The 19,752-nt window shown below is 42.9% G+C and overlaps 1 protein-coding gene across 1 annotated transcript in view; it reads right to left on the bottom strand.

Annotated features, from left to right (window-relative positions):
• The window catches only part of LOC120928709 (OX-2 membrane glycoprotein-like), a 42,161-nt gene extending 23,811 nt beyond the window's left edge, over window positions 1-18,350 (bottom strand). Inside the window, exons 1-2 of the mRNA XM_040339702.1 lie at window positions 18,300-18,350; window positions 1,434-1,494 (exon numbers count right to left, since the gene is read on the bottom strand). Of these exons, the coding sequence (XP_040195636.1) occupies window positions 1,434-1,494; window positions 18,300-18,311 (73 nt within the window). The 5' untranslated portion in view covers window positions 18,312-18,350. The remainder of the gene's footprint in view (window positions 1-1,433; window positions 1,495-18,299) is intronic.
• Window positions 18,351-19,752: the final 1,402 nt, after the last annotated feature.

Here is a 19,752-nt window from a genome sequence, read left to right on the forward strand (position 1 = left end):
GCAATACCGCATGTGACCAGAGGTGGGGGGGCACCAGAGAGCCTCGGAAATACTCGGAAAGGCTCTGGGACAGCTCGACTGAACTCGGAAAACCTGGGAAAGGCTCGGGAACGGAGTATTTCCGAGTTTTTGCGATCGGCAAACCGTGTCAGGATTTAAAAAAAAAACAATGCTCGTATTGCAAAATGCTTGTTAACCGCGTTACTCGCAATTCGAGGTTTCACTGTAATTTAATAGTTAGTAATAGTTAAGTTATTAGTTAGTTATTAAAACAGGTATTTGCACCCACTTCCGGCCACACAGTCTCGGGCATGACGTCACCTGACGCCCCCCCGTTGTGTTCTGGGAACACTCGGCTCCCAGTACACAGCGGGAGCCAATCGGCAGGCGTAGCACGACTCGCGCATGCGCCGTAGGGAACCGGGCAGTGAAGCCGGAGAGCTTCACTTCCTGGTTCCCTCATCGAGGATGGCTGGGGGGGGGGGGCTGAGTGACGAGCGACCGCTCGTCCTCTGCTGCGGACGGCGCTGGACTCCAGGACAGGTAATTGTCCTAATATTAAAAGTCAGCAGCTGCAGTATTTGTAGCTGCTGGCTTTTAATATATTTTTTTCAGCGCACATCCGCTTAGGGTAACAGTTAATAGAAAGCTGATTATGTTTTAACATGCTTATTATGTCACAACTGGTTTAATAACATTGTAACACCTCCCCCATCCTGTTTGGGTGTCCCCTGGACCAAAAAGGTGGCAGGTCTATTCACTAGTAGACATGTGAAATTCGTTTAGTTCCGAATTCGTTTTTTTAACAAATTTTGACAAATTTGTTAATTCCGAAATTTCTGAATTTACGAATTTTTGAATTTCCAAATTTTAGGATTTCCAAATTTTCGAATTCCGAATTTTCAAAATGTAGAATTTCCAAATTTACAGAAATTCTGAATTTTGGAAATTTGAAAATGCTAAATCTCGGATATTTGGAACTTCGAAAATTCGAAATTAGGAAATTCAAAATTTTGAAAATTCAAAAGTTTGAAAATTCAAAAATCGGAGATTAGAAAATCAGAAATTTTAAAGTTCGAAATTTGTAAATACGTAAATTTCGGGAATTCAGAAATTCAGGATTTTCAAATTTGCGAATTTCCGAGATCCCGAATTCCAAATTTTCAAATTTCCGAAATCCAAATTTTTCGGATTTTGGAATTTCCGAATTTTGAAATTTACCGAATTTCCGAAAATGCAAAAAAACAAATGTAACGAAAACTAACTAATTTTTCGGCAGTGCACATGTCTAATAACGAGTGGACAGTGGCAGTTTATTCTGTACCCTGCGCCAGCCCCACCAACATATGTGCCATTGCCTTCATTGCCCAGCGACCTTCCCCAAGATTGAATTACAGTTCCCTATATAAGATCTTAGCAATTATAAATCTTACCATCAACTGCCGATGTCATACAGATATAACTCAGAAAACATGCAAAGATCACACGCCCCTCCTGTAAGAGAAAATAAAATGTAAAAACGGCATTACTTAAAAAAGCACTCTGGTCTCAATAAATAAGTGGAATTTTTAGCTCCAGAGGATTTTACCCCCTTCATGACCAGGCCATCTTTTTTTTGCTATTCAGCACTGCACTACTTTAACTGGTAATTGTATGGTCATGCAACACTGTACACAAACTAAATTAATATAATTATTTTCCCACAATTAGAGATTTCTTTTGGTGGAATTTGATCACCTCTGCGGTTTTTATTTTTTGCACTATAAACAAAAGAACAGCGACAATTTTGAAAAAAACAAATAGGCCCGGATTCAAAAAAGGAGATACAACGGCGTATCTCCGGATACGCCGTCGTAACTCTGAGTTGCATTGTCGTATCTATGCGACTGATTCAGAGAATCAGTTACGCATAGATATCCCTAAGATCCGACCGGCGTAAGTCTCTTACACCGTCGTATCTTAGGCTGCATATTTACGCTGGCCGCTAGGTGACGCTTCCGTAGATTTACGCGAGGAATATGCTAATAAGGTAGATACGCCGATTCAGAAACGTACGTCCGCCCGGCGCATTTTTTTACGTCGTTTACGTTCGGCTTTTTCCGGCGTAAAGTTACCCCTGCTATATGAGGCGTATCCTATGTTAAGTATGGACGTCGTTCCCGCGTCGAGTTTTGAAAATTTTACGTCGTTTGCGTAAGTCGTTAGGGCTGTACGTAAGTTACGTTCACATCTAAAGCAATGACGATTTGCGGTGTAATTTTGAGCATGCGCACTGGGATTCTTTAAAAAACGTAAAATACGCGGGGTCACCATTCATTTAAATAAAACACGCCCACATCATCCCCATTTGAATTAGGCGGGCTTACGCCGGACCACACACGTTACTTAGGGCGCAATTTCTTTCTAAATACGGAACTTGCGCCCTATTTTCCGGTGGCGTAACGTATCTGAGATACGTTACGCCCGCCAAAAGATACACCAATGTATCTGAATGCGGGCCAAGATCTTTTACTCTTTGCTATAATAAATACCCCAATTATTATTATTTTTTTTAAACTTATTTTTTTCCCTCAGTTTAGGCCGAAACGTATTCTTCTACATATTTTTGGTAAAAAAAAATTGCAAGAAGCGTTTATTAATTGGTTTGTGCAAAAGTTATAGGGCCAGATCCACGAAGCGCGGCGCTTCTTTCCGTCCGGCATAGTGTATCTCTGATACACTACGCCGCCGTTACTTACAGCTTTTTTTTGTATCCTGAAAGAATTTGCGCCGTAAGTTACGGCGGCGTAGTGTAACTTTGGCGGCGTAAGGGCGCGCATTTCAAATGTATGTGATGGGGGCGTGTTTTATGTTAATATGTCTTGACCCGACGTAAATGACGTTTTTTTTTTAACTGCGCATGCGCCGTCCGTGGGGGTATCCCAGTGCGCATGCTCGAAATTAACCCGCAACAAGCCAATGCTTACGACGTGAACGTCATTCTACGCAAAGCCCTATTCACGAACGACTTACGCAAACAACGTAAAATTTTCAAATTTCAACGCGGGAACGACGGCCATACTTAACATAGGATACGCCTCATATAGCAGGGGTAACTATACGCCGAAAAAAGCCTTCTGGAAACGACGTAAAAAAATGCGCAGGCCGGACGTACGTTTGTAGATTCGCGTATCTAGCTAATTTGCATACTCGACGCGGAAATCGACAGAAACGCCACCTAGCGGTCAGCGTAAAAATGCACCTTAGATCCGACGGCGTACTAAGACGTACGCCAGTTGGATCTAGCACAGCTTCAGGCGTATCTTGTTTTGTGGATACAAAACAAAGATACGCCGGAGCAAAATAGAAGTTACGCGGCGTATCAATAGATACGCCAGCGTAACTTCTTTGAAGATCTGGCCCATAGTGTCTACAAAATAGAGGATAGAATTATGGCATTTTTTATTATTATTTATTTTTTTACTAGTAATGGCGGCGATCTGCGATTTTTATCGGGACTGCGACATTATGGCGGACACATCAGACACTTTTGACACTTTTTTGGGACCATTGACAATTTTACAGCGATTAGTGCTATAAAATGCACTGATTACTGTAAAAAATGTCACTGGCAGGGAAAGGGTTAACACTAGGGGGTGATCAAGGGGTTAATTATGTTCCCTCTGCATGTTCTAACTGAAGTGGGGATGGGACTTACTAGGGGAAATGACAGAATGCTGTTCATACTCTCACCGCTCCAAAAATGCTGCTAGCAGGACTTTTGGAGCAGTCCTGCTAGCGCATTGCTCCAGTGTGAAAGCCTTCGGGGCTTTCACACTGGAAAAACAGCATCCGATGTTTAGGGTCGGTTTGCAGGCGCTATTTTTAGCGCAATAGCGCCTGCAAACCGCCTCAGTGTGAAAGGGGCCTTAGTGAAAGCACCTCACAGTACACACATAAATACTGGTTAGGCACACAGTTAACCCTTTGATCGTCCCCTGATGTTAACCCCTTCCCAGCCAGTGTCATTAGTACAGTGATTCCTGTATTAATGTCACTGGTCACAACAAAGTGTTAAAAGTGTCAGTTAATGTCCGATTGTCAGCTGCAATTTCACAGTCCCGTTATAACTCAATGATCGCCCCCCATTACTAGTATAAAAAAAAATCCAGTATATATCTTATAGTTTGTAGACGCTAGGGGCCAGATTCACAAAAGAGATACGACGGCGTATCTCCTGATACGGCATCGTATCTCTGAGATACGATTGTCGTATCTATGCGGCTGATTCATAGAATCAGGTTACACATAGATAGCCCTAAGATCCGACAGGTGTAAGTGACTTACTGTAAATTTACGTAGTTTCCGTAGCGATACACCGCGTAAAACTAAAGCTGCCCTCTAGGTGGTCTAGCCAATGTTAAGTATGGCCGTCGTTCCCGCGTCAAAATTTGAAATTTCACGTCGTTTGCGTAAGTCGTCCGTGAATGGCTCTGGACGCCATTTACGTTAACGTCGAAACCAATGACGTCCTTGCGACGTCATTTAGCGCAATGCACGTCGGGAAATTTTAGGAACGGAGCATGCGCAGTACGTTCGGCGTGGGAACGCACCTAATTTAATTTGGTCCCCGCCCCATTTGAATTATGTGGGCTTGCGCCGGGCGGATTTACGCTACGCCGCCGCAAGTTTACAGGCAAGTGTTTTGCGAAACAAGCACTTACGCTGAAAACTTGTGGTGGTGTAGCGTAAATGTAATACGTTACGCCGCCACAGCGTAGGGCGATTCTACGTGAATCTGGCCCTATAAGTTTTGCGCAAACCAATCAATATATACGCTTATTGGGATTTTTTAACCAAAAATATGTAGCAGAATACATATTGATGTAAATTTATAAATAAAAGTGATTCTTTTTTTTTTTTAAATATTGGATATGATTTATAGCAGAAAGTAAAAAAAAATTTTTTTTTTTTATAATTGTTGGTATTTTTTTGTTTATAGCGCAAAAAAAAAAAAAACGCAGAGGTGATCAAATACCACCAAAAAAAGCTCTATTTGTGGGGGGGAAAAAAAAGGACATAACTTGTATTTGTGTACAACGTCGCATGTCTACGCAATTGTCAGAAAAAAGCAATGCAGTGCCGTATTTCTCAAAAAAACAGCCTGGTCATGAAGGGGGGGGGGGGTAAATCTTCCAGAGTGGTTAATAAACATTTTTACAAATTTTCAGAAACTAAAGAATCACAAGCCAATTTTACTCTATTACCATCAGAAAAATTTTCTGCATGTTACTAAATTTCCCAACCTCTCTGCTTTGATATGATCTGTGTTTTGCTTCTCTTTAAAAAAAAAAAAAGAATTAGATCAGCAAAAAAAAAAGTAAATAAAGAAATGAAATCTTAAAAATAATCTTGTGATTTCCTTTCATTTCCTCAAAATAGATAAAGCTCTGATTTTCACACGACTTCAAAATGCAAAAAGTAATTTGTTACAGTTTTAGTAAAAGGGAGTGCTGTCATGCGTTTGTTCCTAAAATGTCACTAATAATGTCCCCGGGGGCCAGTTCACACTGGAATGTGGTACGGGAAAGGCAAGTTTGTTGCGTGTTTCCATCGCAAAATCCTAAAAATCAAAAGAAAATCCAAAAATAAGAAAGAAAATCCGAAAATTCGAAATAATAACTAACTAATCCACCCTTACATCCAAGTCCCCATCCCTCTTAAAAAAAAAAAAATCGCAATAAGTGTATATTGATTGGTTTGTGCAAAAGTTATAGGGCCAGACTCACAGAAAAAGTACGCCGGAGTATCTGCTGATACTCCGGCGTACTTTCAAATTTGCCGCGTCGTATCTTAATTTGTAATTCACAAACAAAGATACGACGGCATTTGGCTAAGATCCAACAGGCTTACGGCTTCGTACGCCTTCGGATCTTAGGCTGCAATTCTAGGCCGGCCGCTAGGTGGCGATTTCATTGCGGTCGGTGTAGAATATGCAAATGACTCGTTACGCCAATTCACGAACGTCCGCTTTGCCCGTCGCTGTAAATTTACGTAGTTTCCGTAGCGATACGCGTCGTAAAGTTAAGGTTGCCTAGAGGTGGTCTAGCCAATGTTAAGTATGGCCGTCGTTCCAGCGTCGAAATTTGAAATTTCACGTCGTTTGCGTAAGTCGTCCGTGAATGGCGCTGGACGCCATTTATGTTAATGTCGAAACCAATGACGTCCTTGCGACGTCATTTAGCGCAATGCACGTCGGGAAATTTTAGGGACGCGCATGTGCAGTACGTTCGGCGCTGGAACGCGCCTAATTTAAATGGTCCCCGCTCCATTTGAATTAGGCGGGCTTGCGCCGGACGGCTTTACGCTACGCCGCCGCAAGTTTACAGGCAAGTGCTTTGTGAATCAAGCACTTACGCTGAAAACTCTGTCATGTCCCCTGTCAGAACAGGGATCCGCCTTGTTTACAAAGGCAGAGCCCCGTTCTGTACAACGATCGTGGTTCGCCGGGGGGCATCGGGTCCACCCGACCCACGTGCACGATTGTGCAGCTCGAGCGAGAGCCCGCCTCGGGCGGCGGACACTCGCCCACAACTGCGCCAGCCGCCGTACAGGTATGGCGATTCGAGCACCGCTGCCAACCTAATGCAGTATATCTGCGTGAGCTGGTCGGCAAGCAGTTAAAACGGACCTACAGTTATTTTTCCAACTTCCCATCTATTAAATCTTCTGCCCTTGTTGTTGTTTTAACTTTGGATAGTAAAACATTTTATTTCTGCCAGTAAATCCCTTATACAGCCCACTTCCTGTTACTTGTCTGGTCATTTTCCTAGGCTTATGACATCATGCACAGCTCTCTCTCTCTCTCTCATGAGAATTTGCCAGGAAGGGTGAGTCATAAGAGGACTAATGAGAGCTGCAGAGCTGTAGGTGTGCTTCTGTGTAAATCCAGGAAGTGAACAGGCAGCAGCTTCAGTTGCCCACAGTTAAAATGGCTGCAGCCAGACTCAGTGGAGGGAGATTTCTGCAGCATATTTGGCAAGTACAGAATCACAGTGTATATAAAATAATATGCAAAGTGGTTGGAGGATAGCTTCAGAATGGAAACATTGGGCCAGATTCTTAAAAGGCTTACGACGGCGCAACGCCATTTGCGCCGTCGTAAGTCCTAATCTGGCCCGGCGTATCTATGCGACTGATTCTTAGAATCAGTTACGCATAGATATCCATTAGATCTGACAGGCGTAAGGCTCTTACGCTGTCAGATCTTAGATGCAATTTTTTTTTCCGCCGCTAGGTGTCGCCGACATCGTTTTCCCCGTCGTCTATGCAAATTAGCTATTTACGCGATATTCCCGAACGTACGCGCGGTCGACGCAGAGAATTTACGACGTTTCCGTAGCTTTTGCAACGTGTAAAGTTGCCCCTGCTATGTGAGGGCCAACCAACGTTAAGTATGGCCGTCGTTCCCGCGTCGAAATTTAAAAAAGTACGTCGTTTGCGTAAGTCGTCCGTGAATGGCACTGGACGCCATTTACGTTAACGTCGAAACCAATGACATCCATGCGACATCATTTAGCGCAATGCACGTCGGGAAATTTTAGGGACGGCGAATGCGCTGTACGATCGGCGTGGGAACGCGCCTAATTTAAATGATCCACGCCCCCTACCTGGATCATTTGAATTAGGCGGGCTTGCGCCGGAGAATTTACGCTACGCCGCCGCAACTTTACAGGCAAGTGCTTTGTGAATCAAGCACTTGCCCTTAAAACTTGCGGCCGCGTAACGGCCGCATAGTTTTACGCCTATCTACGAGAATCTGGCCCAATGTTTTTATTACATATTATGTAAGCAGACTGCAGTTGCTCTTTAAACCGGGAGTTCACCCGAAAAACATTTTTTACCCTTAGATTGAGGCTCATTTTGTGAAGGGGAATCGGGTAGTTTTTTTAAAATCAAAGCCGTACTTACCATTTTAGAGAGCGATCTTCTCCGCCGCTTCCGGGTATGGGTCTTCGGGACTGGGCGTTCCTATATGATTGACAGGCTTCCGACGGTCGCATACATCGTGTCACGAGTAGCCGAAAGAAGCCGAACGTCGGTGCAGCTCTATACGGCGCCTGCGCACCGACGTTCGTCTACTTTCGGAAAATCGTGACGCGATAGATGCGACCGTCGGAAGCCTGTCGGAAGACTGTGAATCAAATAGGAACGCGCGCTCCCGAAGACCCATACCCGGAAGCGGCGGAGAAGATCGCTCTCTAAAACGGTAAGTACTGCTTCGATTTAAAAAAAAACACCCGATTCCCCTTCACAAAATGAGCCTCAATCTAATGTTAAATAACTTTTCAGGTGAACCTCCACTTTATGCTAAAACTTGAATTAACGTAAGCAGTGAGGTGTGGTGTGTTCTTGGTGAGAGACTTCCTTTAGTAAGGGTAGAAAATATCTCATACATTTATTTTGTATCATATAGTAGACAAAATAGTCAATGGAGGCCGATGGTTTACTCCAGCTGTTAATAGTTAATGAATTTCCTGCAGGAAACAGGTCATTGTAAGCGAGTTCCCTGACTTCTCTACGGCTCCGTCACGTGTTATATTGTGTTCAGAAATGATATACGAGGATATTTATTTTACTATATACATCCCTTACAGGAATATCCTACAATATTGTAGGAAATCAGAGGTATGGCTATTATTATACCAGCCGTATTAATTGTGTTCAGTTCTGTAGGTATTGTTAATAATAATATATTGTTTATTATTATTATTATTATTATTATTATTATTATTATTGTTGTTAATAATGATTTATTGGTTGCTGTAAATAATAATAATAATTTATTGTTTATTATTAGTGTTATTGTTAGTAATAATAATTTATTGGATATTGTTGTTAATAATAATAATAATAATAATAATAATAATAATAATAATAATAATAATGTATTGTGTATCATTATGTGCCATTGTTAATAATAATATTAATACAAATATTTATTGGTTGTTGTTGTTGTTAATAATAATAATTTATTGGTTGTTGTTGTTGTTATTAATAATAATAATAAGTTGTAAGAGGTTAAAGAGCCCCAAAAGACAGCACAGACAGCACGAGAGACAAATCACAGCTGTTTAAAGTGTTTTATGCAGCAACCTGAAAAAGTGGCCAGTGTAGTGCCACAAAGCTCGTTGTACGGTGCTTTATACTATTCTGTGGGCAATAAAAGTCAAATCAATGAAGAATTAATTCCTCAGCTTCTATTTCACATTTGGGTATTAATATATAATAATAATAATAATAATAATAATACAAATGTATTGGTTGTGGTTAATAATAATAATAATATTATTATTATTATTAATAAAAATAATTTATTGATTGCTGTTATTTATTATTTATATAATAATAATAATAATAAAAAATTATTGGTTGTTGCCATTGTTAATAATAGTAATAATACACATAATAATTTATTGGTTGTTGTTGTTTAACAATAATAATTTATTGTAAGAGGTCTCCTTCACATTTGGGTGCCTCTGCTGGCACCATTGTTATTAAAGGAACACTAAAGTCCAAAAAAATTTTTTTTTTAAATAACAAACATGTTATACTTACCTCCACTGTGCAGATCGTTTTGCACAGAGTGACCCGGATCCGTGTCTTCTGGGGTCCCTAGGCGGCTGTCTCTGCTCCTCCTCGCAAAAGCTTTCCACATTCATGCAAGCTCCCTCGCATGGTGGAAAGCTTTTGCGAGCGCGCTCCCGTGATACAGCAGCGGCCATAGCCTCCGACTGTATCACTCGGCCCCGCCCCCCGGCGCGACGCGTCATCCGCTGTGATTGACAGCAGCGCCAGCCAATGGCTGCGCTGCTATCAATCCGCCCAGCCTAGCCAATCAACGGCCAGGCTGGGCACCGAGCAAGATGACAAGCACGGACCCGAGACTTTCGAACGGTCAGGTAAGTGAAACGGGGGCTCGGGGGGGGGGGGGGCGGTGCTGTCAGATGTTTTTTTACCTTAATGCATAGGATGCATTAAGGTAAAAAAACTTTTACCTTTACAACCCCTTTAATAATAATATAAATGTAGTTTTGTCATTATTAATAATAATAATAATAATAATAATAATAATAATAATAATAATAAATTGCTTGCGTTTATTTATTATGTATATAATAATAATAATAATCATTTTTTGGTTGTTGCAGTTGTTAATAATAATAATTTATTGGTTGTTGTTGTTAATAATAATAATAATAATTTTATTAGGTTAAAGTGTCCCAAAAGACAGCACAGACAAACGAGAAACAGATCACAGCTGGTTAAAGTGTTTTATGCACCAACCTAAAGAAGTGGCCAGTGTAGTGCCATGAAATGCGTTGTACGGTGCTTTATACTATTTATACTATACTCACTATATGTGAGCAATAAAGTCAAATCAATGAAAAATACATTCCTTAGCTTCTCCTTCACATTTGGGCGCCTCTGCTGACACCTTTTTCCTATCTTTTGGGGCTCTTTAACCTCCTTTTGTGAACACACCGAAATCCTGAGACCGCAGTGCGTAGAATTCTCCGGATCACCCCACCGAGCATCGAGAGCGACCTCACTCTGTGCGGGGAAACTCATATTCCCTACAGGTTTCCATGCCAGGTTATCTGATATCCCATTAGGGAGCTCAGCAACCTTCCAGATGTGAGTAATGCCCTGTACACATGATCGGTTCGTCTGATGGACCGTTTTCATCGGACAACCCGATCGTGTGTGGGCTCCATCGTTTTTTTTTCCCCATCGGTGACCCGTTTTAAAATTTTCTGATGGTTAAAAAAACGATAGCAAAAAACGGAAATTAATCTGGTCTAATAAAGTGGACTTTTGGCGGTACAGGTAATTAGTGTAAAAAACTATAAATATTTATTAGTAGAAAACACATATAAAGAACATTGGGCCAGATTCACGTAGAATCGCGGCGGCGTAACGTATCCTAGATACGTTACACCGCCACAAGTTTTCACTGCAAGTGCCTGATTCACAAAGCACTTGCGATGAAAACTACGCCGGCGGCCTCCGGCGCAAGGCGGGCCAATTCAAATGGGCGTGTGCCATTTAAATTAGGCGCGCTCCCGCGCCGGACCTACTGCGCATGCTCAGTTTCGCAATTCCCATCGTGCTTTGCGCGCCGTGACGTCATTTTTTCTAATGGCGACGCGCGTAGCGTACTTCCGTATTCCCGGATGTGTTACGCAAACGACGTTAAATTTTTAATTTCGACGCGGGAACGACGGCCATACTTTAGACAGCAATACGATTGCTGACTAAAGTTAGGGCACCCAAAACGACGACTAACTTTGCGACGGGAAACTAGACTAGCGGCGACGTAGCGAACGCGAAAATCCATTGTGGATCACCGTAACTCCTAATTTGCATACCCGACGCTGGTTTACGACGCGAACTCCCCCCAGCGACAGATCCGACAGTGTAAAACAATTACACCTGTCGGATCTTATGGATATCTATGCGTAACTGATTCTATGAATCAGTCGCATAGATAGAAACAGAGATACGACGGAGTATCCCTTTTGTAAATCTGGCCCATTGTATACACAATTCCATAAAATCGTATAGTATCAACACTACTTAGCTACATACTGGGGCACGGCGTCCATGTATGACCCCTTCTCTGTTTCCCACTGTTATACCCTGTGGCGACCACTGCACGTCTGCCCCACACCATTTGGCTGCCCAAAGACCAGGCCACTTTTTGCGATTCGGCATTGCGTCGCTTTAACTGACAATTGCGCGGTCGTGCGATGTGGCTCCCAAACAAAATTGAAATCCTTTTTTTTCCCACAAATAGATGTTTCTTTTGGTGGTATTTGATCACCTCTGTGGTTTTTATTTTTTTGCGCTATGAACAAAAATAGAGGCGACAATTTTGAAAAAAATGCAATATTTTTTTCTTTTTGCTGTAATAAATATCCCCCAAAAATATAAAAAGTTTTTTTTTCTTCAGTTTAGACCGATATGTATTCTTCTACATATTTTTGGTAACAAAAAAAAATAAGCGTATATTGATTGGTTTGCGCAAAAGTTATAGCATTTACAAAATATGGGATAGTTTTATGGCATTTTTATTATTATTTTTTTACTAGTAATGGCGGCGATCAGCGATTTTTTTTCGTGACTGCGACATTATAGCGGACACATTGGACACCTTTGACACATTTTTGGGACCATTGTCATTTTCACAGCGAACAGCGCTATAAAAATGCATTGGTTACTGTGAAAATGACACAGGCAGTGAAGGGGTTAACCACTAGGTGGCGCTGTAGGGGTTAAGTGTTCCCTGCATAGTGTTTCTTACTGTAGGGGGGATGGGCTCTGTGTCACATGACACTGATCTCCGCTCCGAGTACACGGAGCCAAGATCAGTGTCATTGTCACTAGTCGGAGCGGGGAGATGTTTGTTTACACAAGCATCTCCCCGCTCTATACCTCCGTATGACGATTGCGGGAAAACCCGTGGGGATCGAGTCTGCGGGACCCGCGGTCCGACTCACAGGGAAGGCGGCAGGGTCGCAAGCGCACCGTCGGAGGGCATTTAAAGGGCCACGTACAGGGACCTGCCTGTCCGTGCCATTCTGCCGACGTACTGTATATATACAGTGGGTGGTCCTTAACCACTTAACGACCACCGCATGTACATGTACGTCCACAGAATGGCACGTACAGGCAGATGGGCGTACATGTACGTCCCTGCCTAGACGGGGGTCCGATCGGATCGCTGATCGCTGCCATTACTAGTAAAAAAAATATAATAAAAATGACATAAAAATACCCCCTATTTTGTAAACGCTATAACTTTTGCGCAAACCAATCAATAAACGCTTATTGCGATTTTTTTTTACCAAAAATATGTAGAAGAATACGTATCGGCCTAAACTGAGGAAAAAAAACATTTTTTTTATATATTTTTGGGGGATATTTATTATAGAAAAAAGTAAAAAATATTGCATTTTTTTCAAAACTGTCGCTCTATTTTTCGTTATAGCGCAAAAAATAAAAACCGCAGAGGTGATCAAATACCACCAAAAGAAAGATCTATTTGTAGGGAAAAAAAGGACGTCAATTTAGTTTGGGGACACGTCGCACGACCGCGCAATTGTCTGTTAAAGCGACGCAGTGCTGAATCGCAAAACCTGGCCTGGGCCTTTAGCTGCATTTTGGTCCGGGGCTTAAGCGGTTAAAAGTAAAGAGGTTTCACCTTAAACTACGTAGAGGGTTCTTTAATGTAAGAGCGGCAAGGCGGACACTGGCTGCAAAAGCGCCTTGAGGCGATTTAGTTCGCGTTTGTAGCGCTATACAAGTTATTCATTCATTCATTCAAGGATGTGGAATTCCCTTCCACAAGTGGTGGTCTCAGTGGGGAGCATCGATAATTTCAAGAAACTATTAGATAAGCACCTGAACGACCACAACATACGGGGATATACAATGTAATACTGACATATAATCACACACATAGGTTGGACTTGTGTCTTTTTCCAACCTCACCTACTATGTAAATATGTAATAATAATTTATTGGTTGTTGTTGTTGTTGATCTGTTATTTACATAATACTAATAATAATACTAATAATAATGTATTGGTTGTTTAACCACTTCCTGACGTGTGTGGTTCTTAAGTGTGGTTCTTAATCTCTAGGAGACCGTCTATATATGGGCAACGGCCTCCAGCCACTGGGGGGGGGCGAGCGTGCCCGCAGCATCACTGAGATGCCGATGCGCGTGCCTGGCGGCCGCGATGTCCGCCAGGCACCCGCGATCGCTGGTTACAGAGACAAGGACGTGGATCTGTGTGTGTAAACAGAGTATCCCCCAGTCAGTCCCCTTCCCCCACAGTTAGAAACACTATGCAGGGTACACATTTAACCCCTCCCTCACCCCCTAGTGTTAACCCCTTCCCTGCCAGTCACATTTATACAGTAATTAGTGCATATTTATAGCACTGATCACAGTATAAATGTGAATGGTGCCAAAAATGTGTCAAAAGTGTCCGATGTGTCCGCCATAATGTCGCAGTCCCAATAAAAATCGCAGATCGCCGCCATTACTAGTAAAAAAAAAATAATAAAAAATAATAATTCTGTCCCCTATTTTGTAGGTGCTATAACTTTTGCGCAAACCAGTCGCTTATTGCGTTTTTTTTGTTTTTTTTACCAAAGATATGTAGAATAATACGTATCGGCCTAGACTGAGAAAAAAAAATTGGGTTATTTATTATAGCAACAAGTAAAAAATATTGAATTTTTTTTCAAAATTTACGCTCTTTTTTTGTTTATAGCGCAAAAAATTAAAACCGCAGTGGTGATCAAATAACACCAAAAGAAAGCTCTATTTGTGGGGAAAAAAGGACATCAATTTTGTTTGGGAGCCACGTCGCACGACCGCGCAATTGTCAGTTAAAGCGACGCAGTGCCGGAAGCTGAAATTTCACCTGGGCAGAAGGGGGTATATGTGCCCAGTAAGCAAGTGGTTAATAAAAATAATAAGGTGTTGGTTGGTGTTTATTTATTATTTATAAAATAATAATAATAATTTATACAAATGCTCCATAAACTTTCTTTCTGGCACTTTACAGAGCAATGTAACAGCAGCATAACAATAAATCCAAAAATTTCATTTGACAATAATTGTAATTTGGATACTCTGAGCTATGATCTTGTAAATTCTTGCTCTGCAGAACTCGCTGCCTGTGATATTAAAGAGAGATGTTTTCTTTCTTTTCGTTTTTTTTTTAGTTTATGTCATACTTACCCGCTCTGTGTAATGGTTTTGCACAGAGTAGCCCCAATCCTCCTCTTCTCAGGTCCCCCTGCCTGTAGCTCCTGCCAGCTGCCCCCATAGCAAGCAGCTTGCTATGGGGGCACCCAAGCAGGCTCGTCCCTGAGCCGTGTTCTGTGTGTGAATGGACACACAGAGCAGCGGCTCGGGCCCCTGCTTTCTCCTCATTGGCTCACTGGCTGTGATTGACAGTAGCAGAAGATTTTTTTTTACCTTGTACGAATCCTGGAGCCTTTAGAATTACTTTAAAGTGTATGTAAACCTTAAAGCCGAGCTCCACCCTAAAGTGCAACTTCCGCTCATCGGAACCCTCTCCCCTCCGTTGTCACATTTGACACCTTTCAGGGGGAGGGGGGTGCAGATACCTCTCAAAGACAGGTATTTGCACCCACTTGCGGGAGTCCTCTCTGCGGGTATTTTGCGGGTAGTGCGTCACTTCCCGCCCCCGCCCGTTGTGTTCTGGGAAACACTCCTGGGACCAGTGAGGACGACGCTGCGCGACTCGCACATGTGCTGTAGAGAATTGGGCAGTGAAGCCGGAGCGCTTCACTTCCTGGTTCCCTCACTGAGGATGGCGGGGGGGCAGCAGAGAGACGAGCGATCGCTCGTCCTCTGCTGCGGACGGCGCTGGACTCCAGGACAGGTAAGTGTCCTAATATTAAAAGTCAGTAGCTGCAGTATTTGTAGCTGCTGGCTTTTAATATTTTTTTTTTCCGGCAGGAAATCCGCTTTAATAATGAGCTTTTCATCTTATGCTCCCTTTTGTTCTGTTTAATATACCATTGAAAGTGATATGTTATATCTTTGTGATACCCGTTGATCCTTCCAGAAATGTTGCGAGCTGATAACTTCCTTTTCTTTCCTGCTCTTCTGCACTGGTATAGGTTATATTATCCCCAGCTCACTGTGGACTACAGAACACTGCCGTGCCATTAGGGACAGAGGAAGTGTTCTGTAGTCCTAAAGCTGGTTCAAATTTCAAACCATGGGTAGACCTGTCAGCACTATGCGGCTTAACAGACCTCAACTAAAAAAAAAATCGAAGGAGCCGGGTAGAAAATGTTGTTCACACAGCGACTGCGTCCTATTAGATTCCACACTGTTTAGCATGGAGAAGTCTACAGTGCCTTGCTTATTACCTATTTTGTTACATTACAGACTTGTTCAATGTTTTTTTTTTTAATCTGTTTAATATGTGATGGATCAAAACACAATAGTCTAAGTTGGTGAAGCAAAATTAGAAAAATATAGACATAAAACTATTTTTCAGAAATGAAAAACTGATAATTGGCATGTGCGTATGTATTCACCCCCTTTGTTATGAAGCCTATAAAAAGCTCTGGTGCAACCAATTACCTTCAGAAGTCACATAATTAGTGAAATGATGTCCACCTGTGTGCAATCTAAGTGTCACGTGATCTGTCATTACATATAAACACCTTTGTGAAAGACCCCAGAGGCTGCAACACCTAAGCAAGAGGCACCACTGTGTCCATGCCTCACTGTGCCCATGCCTCCCTGTGCCCATGACTAGACTTATGTTTAACATGGGAGTCGATGGAAGGGGTGCCCAAATTTGAAAAATCGGTGCTTCCCAGCCGTAGGTCCCCCAGACAGAACACACTTGTAGAGGAGAACTGGGGCTACATGTGTGCCAAGTTTCGCGTCCAGAGGATCTATGGCCGGCTGGTACCGGGTCCCCAAAGTTACCGGAGAAATTACCGTTTAACATAGGAGTCTATGGAAGGGGTGCCCAAATTTAAAAAATAGGTACTCCCCGGCCGTAGGTCCCCCAGACAGCAAACTTTACACACTGGTAGAGGAAGAGTGAGGCTAAATGTGTGCCAAGAAGGCTGGTACCGGGGTCCCCAAAGTCCGGGAGATCAGGTGCAAAAAGGTGACTCGAGTATAAGCCGAGGGGGGCATTTTCAGCACAAAAAAATTTACTGAAAAACTCGGCTTATACTCGAGTATATACGGTAGCTAGATATAGCATCTATATTATGTAGATATAGATAACATCTATTATATAGATAGATATAACATTTATATTATTATATTATATAGATTCTATTGCAGCATGGAAATCCATGTACTTGAAATTCTTGCCTGGGTCTCGGGGCATCAAACTAGGTAAAAATTACACAATAAAGCCACTTACCCCTCAGTACTGACTGTTATTTAATATTAATCTTCATTTCACCCCCCCCCCCCCCAAAAAAAACAGGACATATTTCATATTTTGAAATTTTTTAGATTCACTCAATATTATTTTTCCACTAAATTCCACCAGGAGAGGAATTACATCTTAAAATCTCAAATGTAATAAAAATGTAGAAGTCACAAAATAACAAATTTTGATGGTGAAAATGCTGGAATGCGGATTAATGGGTTATTGGAGTGCAGCAGATTTCAAACCTCGGAAAAATCGAATTGAATGGCGAACTAAATTAATAAATCCTGGAGACATAGGGCCAGATTCACAAAAGGGTTACGACGGCGTATCTGCTGATACGCCGTCGTATCCCTGTTTCTATCTATGCGACTGATTCATAGAATCAGTTACGCATAGATATCCCTAAGATCCGGCAGGTGTAATCGTTTTACACTGTCGGATCTTAGGATGCAGTACCGCGACCGCCGCTGGGGGCATTTCTCGTCGTAAACCAGCGTCGGGTATGCAAATTAGCACTTACGGAGATCCACGAAACTTTTTCCCTTCGTGAAGTCGCCGCAAGTGTTAGTTTGCCGTCGCAAAGATAGGGTACCTTTTACAAAGTGTAAAGTTAGTACACCATGTAAAAGTATACCCGTCTTTCACGCGTCGCTGTCAAATTTTTTTTAAATTTTTTATTCTTCCCGCCGCATGTCTTTTTTACCCGTCGCGATTCTCAAAACCTTGGCGCAACGTAACTTCGCGCAAAGCACGTCGGGAAAATAGCGTCGGGAGCATGCGCAGTAACTCCGGCGCGGGAGCGCGCCTAATTTAAATGGTACTCGCCCCATTTGAATTGGCCCGCCTTGCGCCGGACTGATTTAGGATACACCGCCGCAAATTTCCAGGTAAGTGCTTTGTGGATCGGGCACTAACTTGGGAAATTTGCGGCGGTGTAACTTAAATCGGAAAAGTTAAGTTGCGCCCGCTGTACGTGAATCTGGCCCATAGTTACATAGGTAGTCAGGTTAAAAAAAGACACAAGTCCATCCAGTTCAACCACAAAAAAAATAAACAAAATAAAAAACACAAAGACGCTCACACTAAACTCTGTTGCAAAGTCACAGATGCGTAAATGGTAAATAATCTCTACCAGTGATTGTACCGACTCTCCCCGGTAAATACCAGCAGTACGATCTCAGTGTAAGCACAGGACCGTTGTCATCTGCTCTTTATAAAAATGTCATTTTCAAAAATAAGAACAAATGCATTAATAAAATATAGACAATCAGAGGAAACACACACAGCTCGTCTTACCGTCCAGTCCATGGTCAGCCCAGCCGACTTCTAAAAGCCATTTCCTCTGCCCTCTACATATAGTCCACAGTGGACTGCCACCTAGTGACAAGTTAACAAATTGTGGGCCAGATTCACAAAAGAGATACGATTGTCGTAACTATGCGCCTGATTCATAGAATCAGGTTACGCATAGATAGCCCTAAGATCCGACAGGTGTAAGTGACTTACACCGTCGGATCTTAGGCTGCAATTCTAGGCCGGCCGCTAGGTGGCGATTCCATTGCGGTCGGCGTAGAATATGCAAATGACTAGTTACGCTGATTCACGAACGTCTGCTTTGCCCGTCGCTGTAAATTTACGTTGTTTCCGTAGAGTTACGCCGCGTAAAACTAAACCTGCCCTCTAGGTGGTCTAGCCAATGTTAAGTATGGCCGTCGTTCCCGCGTCGAAATTAAAAATTTCACGTCGTTTGCGTAAGTCGTCCGTGAATGGTGCTGGACGCCATTTACGTTAACGTCGAAACCAATGACGTCCTTGCGACGTCATTTAGCGCAATGCACGTCGGGAAATTTTAGGGACGGAGCATGCGCAGTACGTTCGGCGTGGGAACGCGCCTAATTTAAATGGTCCCCGCCCCATTTGAATTAGGCGGGTTTGCACCGGGCGGATTTACGCTACGCCGCCGCAAGTTTACAGGCAAGTACTTTGTGAATCAGGCACTTACGCTGTAAACTTGCGGCGGTGTAACGTAAATGTAATACGTTACGCCGCCGCAGCGTAGGGCGATTCTACGTGAATCTGGCCCTGTATTTTTAGCTTTGCATCTAAATTTGGGAAACCCCCACTCTATGTTTGTTATGTATTCCCATCCACATAGAATGCTTAACCACTTAAGGACCGGAAGGATTTGCCCCCTTAACCACTTCCTGACGGCCCTACTACTCTATATACGGCCGCAGTATGGTCGCCATCTTTTTACGGCCTCTGCTCCTCCGGGCCACTGGGGGGCGTGCGAGCGCCGCTGGCAGCGCGCGCGCCGCATCACCGGGATGCTGATGCGCGTGCCTGACGGCCGCAATGTCCACCAGGCACCCGCGATCGGCGGTTACAAAGACAAGGACGTGGATCTGTGTGTGTAAACACACAGATCCACGTCCTGTCAGGGAGAGAGGAGACCAATGCTGTGTCCCTTGTACATAGGGACACAGATCGGTCACCTCCCCCAGTCAGTCCCCTTCCCCCACAGTTAGAAACACTATGCAGGGCACACATTTAACCCCTTCCTCACCCCCTATTGTTAACCCCTTAAATGCCAGTCACATTTATACAGTAATCAGTGCATATTTATAGCACTGATAGCAGTATAAATGTGAATGGTGCCAAAAATTTGTCAAAAGTGTCCGATGTGTCCGCCATAATGTCGCAGTCCCAATAAAAATCGCAGATCGCCGCCATTACTAGAGAAACAAGT

The sequence above is a fragment of the Rana temporaria genome, chromosome 2, assembly GCF_905171775.1.
Source record: "Rana temporaria chromosome 2, aRanTem1.1, whole genome shotgun sequence".
Taxonomy (NCBI): domain Eukaryota; kingdom Metazoa; phylum Chordata; class Amphibia; order Anura; family Ranidae; genus Rana; species Rana temporaria.